At 46.5% G+C, this 11,428-nt stretch overlaps 1 protein-coding gene across 7 annotated transcripts in view; it reads left to right on the top strand.

Moving 5' to 3' along the window:
- The window catches only part of SIPA1L3 (signal induced proliferation associated 1 like 3), a 160,362-nt gene that overhangs the window by 101,817 nt on the left and 47,117 nt on the right, over positions 1-11,428 (top strand). For all 7 annotated transcript variants that reach the window (XM_074219057.1, XM_074219058.1, XM_074219056.1 and 4 more), the window contains exons 6-10: positions 79-253; positions 1,213-1,316; positions 4,326-4,483; positions 6,224-6,800; positions 9,325-9,599. In XM_074219057.1, coding sequence (XP_074075158.1) covers positions 79-253; positions 1,213-1,316; positions 4,326-4,483; positions 6,224-6,800; positions 9,325-9,599 — 1,289 coding nt within the window. The remainder of the gene's footprint in view (positions 1-78; positions 254-1,212; positions 1,317-4,325; positions 4,484-6,223; positions 6,801-9,324; positions 9,600-11,428) is intronic.

Raw genomic sequence — 11,428 nt, 5'->3', positions numbered from 1 at the left:
CTAGGCCCCTGGCCTCCTTGGTCACATCACCTCTAGGTCCAGTGTGTGCAGTCCTAAAGCCCATCCTTCTTTTTCCAGCTGTGTCGGAAACACAAGGTCGGCATCCTATACTGTAAGGCAGGCCAGAGCTCTGAGGAGGAGATGTACAACAATGAGGAAGCCGGGCCAGCCTTTGAGGAATTCCTCTCGGTGCTTGGGGACAAGGTCTGTCTCAAAGGCTTCAACCGCTACGCTGCACAACTGGATGTGAAAAGTAAGCTGTGGGTCCCCCCCGGAAATTGGGCTTGATAGAGGCCTGGCTGGGGAGCCCAGAGGGCACTGCTGGGCAGCCTGCTTTGTGGTCAGTTTTCACATGGCTAGCTGAATGTATCCTTGGAAATATGCCAGGCCGGCAACCCAGAGGCAAGGAGCTGGCATTCAGCCACCTTGGGTGAGTCTGGAGATATCAGTTCTCCGGTTCCTCCATCCATCTCTCAGCCCCAATGCCACCATGCTTTCCAGGGACCGGAGGGGAGGAGGAATAAGTTGGAACTCTCAGAGCCTTGTGGCATCTGGCATCAGCCTACTTTCACCTCTAGTTCTGCATTTGTCTGCTCCAGGGTCAGGGTTTCGAGGAAGAATTAGGTTGACTCACTCGTCCCAGTCAGTGAGGCTCAAGTGGGTCCCTCCCCTTCCTCAGGATGGGTTTTGGAGGAGCTTCTGCTGGTGGATGTGCTCAGGGTGTGCTGGCTTTACTGGGGAACAGGAGAAGGCCTCCCCCAGATTCTCCATTCATTGCATATGCTGCTACAGAGGAATGTTTCAGGTCTGAGGACTAAACCAGGGCCTATTTTCCACTTCCTTTGCCTGCCCCATTTAAAGCTCTTCACTGTTGGACTCCAACCTACCTTTCCAGGCTTAATAACTAGGTTTTTTCCATCAGCCAGACTGGCCTTCTCAATGTTTCTCATTCACAGCAGTGCTTCTCCCTGTTCCACGCCTTTCTGAAGGATCTCCAGATGCCCAGCATGCACCCCTCCCCGACCTTCATCACCTGACCTTTGTTTTGAATATTCTTAGCTGCCCTAGAATGGAAGCCCCATAAGGGCAGGCACTACTGCCCTCCCCTTGATTTTTGTCTGTGTCCCTTCAGCACCCTGGACAGCACCTGGCCTCTAATGGTATGAGAGATTGGTTGATCTGACAGGTGGTCTTTTTTTCCTGATCTTTCAGCTGATTCCACTGGAACCCATTCTCTGTACACAACTTACCAAGAGTACGAACTCATGTTTCACGTCTCCACCATGCTTCCCTATACCCCCAACAATCGGCAACAGGTAAGTATCCCCAGGGCTGGTAGGACTGGAGAGGGTGTAAGGAGGGGTTCACAAAGTGGTGTGGGGCTGACCAGGGGCCTGGCCTGCAAAGAGCTTTCTGCTTCTTCTATCCTGCGCCACTTGATTTCTATGGTCCCTGACCTGCTCTAGGTAAATCTAACCCAGATCCCTCCACCTGTGCTCAGCTGCCTCAGTGGTTGTGGAGAGTTCCAGGGCTCATAAAGCCCATCTTGTCCTTGAGCCTTGACCCATCCAGGGTCCCTCATCCCCATCTGACTATGTCCGAGCTCAGTGCCCATGCATGGACCACGGTGGATTAGGGGCGCCCTCTTGAAAAGAACTCAATCCTAGGGAAGGCCTGGGAGCTAACCCGGGAATGCCAAGAGTTTGCTCCAGCTATGAGATATCCTGTGGTCAGAAAGACCTGAGTTCAAATCAGACATTTATTTACTGTGTGACCTTCTGTCTCTCTCATTTTCCTCAACTGTCCAGTGGGACTAATAATAGCAGCTACTTCCCAAGGTTGTTGTAAGGGTAAAATAAGATAAATAATTGTAAAATATTTAGCGCCTATCTAGTACATGGGAGGCACTGTATAAATGTTAGCTGTTATTATCCCTAGAAATCCAGACCTTAGACCCAAAATTCCTGTCTTTGGCCCACACCCCCTCCCCAGTTCTCTTTCCTGTAATTCATAATCTTCCCCCCTTACTTTCCCCTCCTCCCAGTTCTCCAGACTCACAGTCCAGGAGCTCTCTTGGACCCCTCCCCATCCTTCATCCTTGTATCCAGCCTGGAGACTTCCCCTCTGTAGCATTTCTCCAGTAAACCCCCAATCTAGCGTAGCTCTCCTCACCTCACAGCCAGACTATAACCTAAGCTGCTGGGGGGTCTGCCTCTCCCCTCTCTAGGCCATCCTACTCAGCCACCAAAGGAATCTTCCTAAAATTCAGTTCTGAACAGGTCCCCTTCCCAGTAAACTCCAGCAGCTCCATGTTGCCTTCAGGATCCCACCTAAAACTCTTGGTTTGGCATTTGAGCTCTTCATGACTCGACCCCACCATCTCTCAGTCTTTTTAGACATCTTCTTTCCCAGACAGTGACCCCAGTCTCTCTGCTGACCCCAGATCTGGAGTCTTCCCCATCCTCACCTCCACCTCCATCCTTCCCTGGTTTCCTGCAGGCCCCAATTAACCTTCTGCCTTCTCCAGGAGTCTCTGGTATATCCCATCTTTAGTTTTTCCCTTTACACTGTGAACTCATTGAGAGCAAAGAGTGTCCTTGGCCTTTACTTTGTACTTCACAGGGCCTTGAACACAGTAAACATTTAATAAATGTTTGCTGACTGAGCAAGGGAACCACCCAACATCTCCCAGGGCTTGGGAAGGTCAAGACCTGAACCGGCCAATAGCAAATTTCTGCTTCCCCACATTGCTCTGAGAGGAGAGACCTGGCTTCCTTCGTGGCCAGCCGTGTTCCTCTGACCTCAGATCCAAGGCACGTTTCACTTGGCTGCTCCACAGCTTATGCAGTTGTGGTTTGCAGAATGTGCATTTACCAGCAGCCAGGTCACCAGAGAAAAGACCAGGAACCTGGGTGATGATTGTCTGTCTCTAAACTAGGGACTTCTATTTCAAGGCCTTTGATCTTGGCAGGGTTTTGGTTTTACATTTCAATAACTAGCTCTATAGAATTATGTTTGTGGATGTCTAGGTGGGTCAGTGGATAGAGCACTGGCCCTGGAGTCAGGAGTACCTGAGTTCAAATCTGACCTCAGACATTTAATCATTACCTAGCTGTGTGGCCTTGGGCAAGCCAATCAACCCCCATTGCCTTGCAAAAACTAAAAAAAAAAAAAATTATGTTTGCTTTGTTATTGCCTATATTTTATTTTATGTACTGGCAAGTGCTCCTTAGGCTTCTCAGCCTGATTGACTTGTCTAGGACATAGAAAAGATAAAGATCCTTTCCTCTAAATCCACCCAAGTCTTTTCTGTGGTTTAAAATTTTTTAATAATATTTTTTCCAATTACATGTAAAAATAATTTTTAACATAATTTTGGGGAAAGAATGTTGAGTTCTAATTATGTTTGAGAAGAACAGTGCAAAACTGAATTATGCACCCCTACCCCCCATTCCCATCTTGCTGTACTTTCATATCCCACTGGCCTGGCTAAGCTGGTGCTCCAGTGACCATTGAGAGCTTCACTTTAGTAGGAACCTGTGGCTGAGTTGATCTGGGGGTTACTAAACACTGGAGCTTCTAATCTACTTAGCGCCTTTGGGATGCTTTGAGATAAAGCCCCATATACAGACATAAAGCAAGGCTGTTGACCTGTCATAGAGAAAAAAAAAATTCCAGCAGTTGGAGGCAGAGCCAGCTTAAGTTTCAGGGGGTCTGGGGGTGGTGGGGTGGTAGCTTGATAGTAGTGTCTAGGATCTGAGTCCACTTTAATGAGAAACCCAACACAAAGTCCCCATTGCATTACCACTGGAAGAGAGGCACAGCCAGACAGCCTTGGCAGATCTAGTTCGATGTTAATTTTTGCTTGGGTAAAGAAATCCTTAGCATTTCATAGAATTTGATGATTCAGGATATCCTTAGTAAGCCAACTGCATTGTCTAGGGTGCTGTGTTTGGCCCTGGAAGAGAGACTGAATGTAGGCTTACAGAATGTTAGAACCCCAGAAAATGTTCTCAGTCATCTCTACCAGCACCTCAGCTTTCTTGTCCAAGGAAACGGAGCCTTTGGTGATGGTAGTATGAGGGTGGTCAGGGCAGAGCCAGGACTCAGATCGAAGTCCTTTGACTCCAGATCCTTGGTCCATTTGTGGTCCCATTTTCCTGACATTCAGAAGTCCTCTTCCTAGAGACTGGTCACTCCCTGTGCTTTATTGACCATTAGAATTTGGTTTCTATTCCATTTAGTTTCCTTTGTAGATTGTGGATATTGGACCAGTCTGTCCCTGCTGGGTCTGCTGACTAATTTCTCCTCTGTTTTCCTTTTAGTTACTAAGGAAGAGACACATAGGAAATGACATTGTGACCATCATCTTCCAAGAGCCTGGAGCCCTGCCCTTCACCCCCCAGAATATCCGTTCACATTTCCAACATGTCTTTATCATTGTCCGAGTTCACAACCCTTGCACTGATGCTGTTTGTTACAGGTAAGCACACCTGTGGCTTCCCCCTGACTGCTCTCATGGATTTGGAGCAGCATGTTTGAGGCTTGGCAGCAGCTGACTCAGGAAGGTGAATGGATGGGAGGGATAGGAAGGATTCTGCTTTGCCTTTCATGAAAGAGCAATTGGCCCTCATTTAGCATGCGTCTCCTAGCTTCATGTTTAAAAGATTTGGCTCGAATGGGGACTCCATCTCTTTGCTCAAACTTTTAAAGTCCTTTTAATTCATTTCAGCAAACAGAAATGATGAGACACTATACTGGGTACAAGGAGCGTTTCCTAAAGTAGATATCATCCCTGCCCTCAAGGAGTTGGCAGTTGAGGAAGGGGTAAGCCCAAATGGGCCATGATAAAAGTTAGAATTGGGAGTTCAAAGCAGAGACCACATAGAAGGAGCTGAAGGGGTGGGTCACCTGGGGAGAAGAACACCTGGAGGAAGCCATTCAGGAACTGAGCCTGGAGGATAGAAGGTAACTTTACATACAAAGCATTGGGTAGAGACAGCTGCTGCATTGCTGTGAGCCGGGAACACCATCATGTAGTTCAGCAAGGAGCAAACTGTCAGCAAACCCTCTCCCACCAGCACCACTACACCACCACCACCACCACAAGGGGCTTTCTCCCAATATTGGGCTCTAGAAGCCTCAGTAGAAGCACTGGTAAGGTAGGCATTTTCTATTACTACCATCCACCTAATCTTTCTTAGCTGTGTCTTGGGTCTATACAAGCCCTTCAATCTTGGGGGAAGAGGGGGAGGGTTTGTGGAATTAAAAATGTTCCTCAGAAGTCTACACAAACCCAATTGGATGGACCAGAGAACTAGATGGAGCTGGGGGCTGCCTGAATTACCAGCTGAATAAAAGGAAGGCAGGTTAGAGCCCCCTGCTGCCTTTTGATATTCTTAGCCATGGGAATGAATGCCACAGCATTGGAATCATTAGGCTGGAAAAGATTTTTGGAAGGACCTTCAGCCTTCTGCCTCTGGACAAAAATGAACTCTCCCAGGTTATCCCGAACAGATGTTGATCTGCCCTCATTTTATACCCCTTGGAGAAAAATTTCACCAGTTCCAAGACTCATCATCCAGAAATTTTTTGTCCTATCTGACCTCCATCCATCTCTTCTTGGTCTGTTCCCCAGAGATGGAGAGCAGCTGTTGGCCATCTTTCAAATAACTATTTGTCTGCATTGCCATTATTGTCATGCTTCTCTTCTTTTTATGGATAATACATTTTTTTCAATTAACAGAAATCTATTTTTTCCTTCTTCTATCTATTAAAAACAACAAAATACCCTTTAAACAAATGCATATAGTCAGACAAAACAAATTACTGCATCGTCCTTGTCCAAAAAATATGTCTCCATCTATATCCCAAGCCCATCAGCTTTTGGTCAGGAGGTAGGTAGCATGCTTCATTGGTTTTCTGAAATTATGCTTGGTCTAGGCTTTGTTCTTTTTTTTTTTACTATGTTAATTTAAAAAAATGTTCTTCTGGTTCTGATAACTTCATTCAGCATCAGTTCACATAGTTCTTCCTAGGTTTCTCTGAAGCAGTCTCTTCATTATTTCTTGTAAAACAATACTATCTATTACTTAACACACCCTAATTTGTTCAACCATTCCCCAATGGTTGGACATTTCCCCCCCTCCTTAGTTTCTATTTACAGTTGATTTCTCTGCCCAGTGAAATGAGGCTCAGTGTTGTTCTATATCTTTCCTAACAGCGTGGCTGTGAGTCGATCCAAAGATGCCCCTCCGTTTGGTCCTCCCATCCCAAACGGAGTCACATTCCGCAAATCAGATGTCTTCCGAGACTTCTTATTAGCTAAAGTGATAAATGCTGAACATGCTGCCCACAAGTCTGATAAATTCCACACGATGGCCACTCGGACAAGGCAGGAGTACCTCAAGGATTTGGCCGAAAACTGTGTGACCAACACTCCCATCGACTCCACGGGGAAGTTTAACTTAATCTCTCTCACCTCCAAGAAGAAAGAGAAGACAAAAGCTCGGGCGGGCGCTGAGCAGCACAGCACGGGGGCCATTGCGTGGAGGGTGGCCGCCCAGGATTTTGCACAAGGAATAGAGATTGAGTGTATATTGGGGATTTCAAATGAGTTCATTGTCCTCCTGGACCTGCGCACCAAGGAGGTGGTGTTCAACTGCTTTTGTGGGGATGTCATTGGCTGGACCCCAGACTCCTCCACACTCAAGATCTTCTATGGGAGAGGGGACCACATCTCCATACGTGCCTCAGAAGGGTTCCCTGAGGACATTAGGGAAATTGTCCAGAGACTCAAGGTAAAGAATCTGAGATCCTCAGGAAACAGGATCATTGTTTGGGGGGGGGGGGGTCCAGGAGACCCTGAAGCTAGCATTGTCTCAATCAGGGCCACATCCTTGCCATGGGGGCAATCCAAGATGTCATCTTGGGCCTTCAGGCTGGTCCCAGCAGCCCACAGGTGCTCTGGCTGGCAGCAGAGCCCAGATCATGTCTGCATCTACTGCTTTTGCTTTGGTTCAGGTCTTTGCTTAAGTAGCAAGTGATGAAGGACTTCTTCCATTTTGCCCCAAAATGAGCCCTTGCAGGTTTCACAAACAGTTGCACCCCAATCCGGTGACCCAGGACTTGGGGGGAACAAGCCCAGGTTTATCCCATCTTCACCTTTTGCAAGTTCTCTTGGAATATCATCATGGACTGGGTGTGGGGGGAGGTTACATTTCCTCCACATGAATGACAGCTTCTTGACCTACCCCCAGGTTGAGTAGAAGGAGCCCCCTCTCCTTGACTGCTCTGTCCAAAAGCTGTTGCTCACTATTCAAATGCCAGTAACCATTCTGAATCATCCTTTATAAAAACTTACCCTGCTGGATGCATGACTATGAGTAAATCAGGGTCCCCGGGAAACCCCGCTTACACTTCCAAACCAAAATATAGTAAAGAGCCCAGGGAATGTATCAGGGGAAGTGACTCTTGTCTTCTCTTCCTGGCTTGACTCACACTGGAAAAGCTCTGTGAGGTGACCATATGAGCAGACAATTATATTAGAGATTCTGCCCTCCAAGCAAACCACTCCTCCATCTAGCACCAAAAACCAAATTCAACCCCCCCCATTCTTTTTTTTTGTTATTTTTCCCCAATTTCATACACAGCCTAATTTTCCCACATTTGTCTTTGCACGATTTTGATTTCCACATTTTTCTTCTACCCTCCCTTCTCTCCCCCTCCCCACTTCCCTTGGCAGCCAGTGATCTGATAGAAGTACAACCATGTTTAACATATTTCCAGTGTAGTCATGTTGTGAAAGAAAAATTAGAACCAAAGGGGGAAATAAAACCATGAGAAAGAAAAAACATGAAAGATATTTTACAAAGTGGAAGTAATATTCTTTGATCTGCATTCAGACCATTTTCTTCTCATGTGGATTGCATTTTCCATCACAAATTTTTTAGAATTGTCTTTGATCACTGAACTGCTAAGAAGAGCTGTGTCCATAATAATTGATCAGCACACAGTGTTGTTATTGTGTGCAATGTTCTGCTTCTGCTCACTTCACTCAACATCAGTTCATGCAGGTCTTTCCAGGCTTTTCTGAAGTCTGCCTGCTCGTGATTTCTTTCTTTTTTTTTTTAAATTAAAGCAAGGGGGTTAAAGTGACTTGCCCAAGGTCACACAACTAGGTAATTATTAAGTGTCTGAGATTGGATTTGAACTCAGGTCTTCCTGACTCCAGGGCTCTATCCACTGCTCCACCTAGCTTCCCACACTCATGATTTCTTAAAGAATAACAATACTTGGGGCAGCTAGGTGGCACAGTAGATAAAGCACTAGCCCTGGAGTCAGGAGTACCTGGGTTCAAATCCGGTCTCAGACATTTAATAATTACCTAGCTGTGTGGCCTTGGGCAAGCCACTTAACCCCATTTGCCTTGCAAAAACCTAAAAAAAAAAAAAGAGAATAACAGTAATCTACAGCTTTTTCAGCCATTCCCCAATTGATGAGCATTCCCTCAATTTCCAATTCTTTGCCACTACAAAAAAGAACTACACATATTTTTGTACATGTGTTTCTTTTCTCCTTTTTTTATGATCACTTTGGGATACAGATCTAATAGTAGCATTGCTGCATTATAGTTATAAATTGCTTTCCAGAATGGTTGGATCAGTTCACATCTCTGCCACCAGTATCCCAATTAGTGTCCCAGTTTTCCCATATCCTCTCCCACATTGATTATTTTCCTTTTTTGTATTTTAGCCAATCTGATAGTTCTTTCTCTCATTTTAAAGAGCTCTGGAATATCCACATTTCAATCTCCCCATGAGAACATTATTATAAGAGGTCTTAAAGACCCTTGAATCCAGCCATCTCATTATATAGATGAGGAAACAGAGACCAAATGAGATTGGGGAGTTAAACATGGGCCAGGCAGCTAGAGGGGCTCCCTGAAATTTGTTAGTAGAAGACCATCAGAAATGCTGTGATGTCAGCTCAATGATTCACCCAGCCAAGATTCCTGCTTCTAGAGAGGGGATAGTCTAGTTTCTGGAAGAGACCATGGTTGTATTTCCATGGAATTGAACCCCCATCATGGTAGGTTCCTGAGGTGTGAATGCTCTAGAGTCAGCCTTGCTCCCTGTGAATTTCCCATCTGAAAATTTAGGGAAACCTTGATGTGATAAAATCTTTTGGATCTCCCCTCCCTGAGATAGTGAGAAGTTCCCCAAATTTATACATACACACACACGCATGCACACACACACACACACACACACACACACACACACACACACACGTTCAAAAAACTTTCCTGAATGTTCCTCACAGGTAATGACCAGTGGCTGTGAAACAGTGGACATGACCCTGCGGCGGAATGGACTGGGCCAATTAGGCTTTCATGTCAAGTATGATGGCACTGTTGCAGAGGTGGAGGACTATGGCTTTGCCTGGCAGGCAGGACTCCGGCAAGGCAGCCGACTGGTGGAGATCTGCAAGGTGGCCGTGGTCACACTGACACATGACCAGATGATCGATCTGTTGCGGACCTCAGTCACTGTGAAGGTGGTCATCATCCCCCCCTTCGAGGATGGGACTCCTCGGAGGTGAGACCAGGCCAGGGCTAGGGGGAGGTTGGGACTGGCTGTCCCTTCTCTGGGCTTTCTTCACCTTAGCCTTGGCACTCACAGGCATCTCCTAAAAACACTTCCTGTTTGCCACAGGAGCTGAGCAGCCTATGTAAAGTGGGCATTGAGATGGGAAGCTGCAGGGGGACCCAAGGGATCTTCTGGGAGGCAGAGAGGGGCTTGGAGATATCACCAGCATTGGGGTTGAGGACCTGGGTTCAGATCCCATAGACTGTTACTAGCTACCTGGTCCACAATAAACTCGCCAACCTCATTTGGCCTCTGTTTCCTCATCTGTATAATGAGGTGGTTGTATTCAAGAGTCTTTAAGACCCTGTATAATAAATCTGGGTCCCTTTCATACTTGATCCCTAAGCACCACTCAAAATTTGACATGGTAGAGAGCTAGAGACTATTTCAGTGCGAGGTCTTCAATCTGACCTCTCTCTCTCAAGTCCTCATGTGCATTAGATGAGATGGGACATGTACATGTAAACCCCTTCTACTTTCCTGGCCTAGCAAGTGGAAGTACCACTTATCCTGCCAGGCCCACAGACCCAGTACAGGGGAAGAGCTGGGCAAAGCTGAGCCGGCCTGAGTTACACTGGGTGACTGAGGTGGTCTCCAGCATCAAGGCTCTGGAAGGCTGCTGCCACATGGGCTGAGAACATAGGGAATGGATCTTGGGACTTGAACATGGGGCTGAAACACCAGAAAACAGTATCAGACCGCAAAGGTCACCAGGGAGAACAACCAGAGACCGAGGACTCTGATTGGAGAAAGCACAGACAGGTTGGTCTTTTGGTCACAGCCAAGGATTCAGGATCCATATTCAAAGTGGAGGATTTTTCTAGGATTCCCTCCTAGAAGAGGAAATCTAGGGACTAAAGCACCCAGCTTTTCAAGAAGAGGTTTGTGTCCCTCAGAGAATAAGGGGAAAAAAGTAAACAGAACAGCAAAGCAGATACAGACCCAGAAGAGGCAGGGCCAGACCCTGACCTGAATCTGATGGAAGAGGGTGACCCAGAGGGGAAAGAAGAGGAGGACCCCAATTCCAGCAAGCTGGGCACCAGGCTCTAAGGGAGTATGACTGCTTGTCTACCCCGTCACAAGACTGTGGTCTCTTGTGTAAGATCATCCCTTAATGGCAAAAGAAGCAGAAAGAAAAATGGCAGTTTGTGAGCCCCAATTCAACAAGGAGGAATCTGGACGATTGTGCCAGTGGGCAGGATGGATGTCTTCCCAGACCATCTGTCACAGCTGTGACTGAGAACCTCCTAAGACTTGTCAGAACTAATGACAACTACCCACTTGTGGTGATTCACTTGGACATGTGCGGTACTGCCAGAAGGAATCTGGAGAGTAGTTGCCAAGGAAAATGACGTCTTTGCTAAGAGACCAAGTCCTTCAGGGGCTAGGAGGCTGCTGTGGTGGAAGATGAGGGGGCTTGAAGGAAAGGGCAGATTCGGGAAAGAAGCAACAGTGCCTAAGAATAGCATTGAAATCTTGAGATACCAGCTTATGAAGTGGCAAGCTTCAGACCAGGGATGGAGTACATCTGACAAGGGCTCAAGATCCTATTTTTGTTTGGAGTCTTATACCTTAAAAAAAAAAAAGAGAGAGTGAAGGATAGTACTTTCTTTATACCTGTTGGGCTACATACCATAGAAAGTACCTTTAGTATGGGGAACAGTCTCATGGCCAAGATAGTCAGAAATTCACAGATTTAAGAAAATCCCATTTAAACCTCTGATCTCAGATCTCTCTATACAAATGCCCAAAAGAATGGGTAGCAAGCAAATAGAACC

Source organism: Macrotis lagotis, chromosome 1 (assembly GCF_037893015.1).
Source record: "Macrotis lagotis isolate mMagLag1 chromosome 1, bilby.v1.9.chrom.fasta, whole genome shotgun sequence".
Taxonomy (NCBI): Eukaryota; Metazoa; Chordata; class Mammalia; order Peramelemorphia; family Peramelidae; genus Macrotis; species Macrotis lagotis.
Note: the sequence above shows the minus strand (reverse complement) of the source record. Positions and strands in the feature narration are given on the sequence as shown.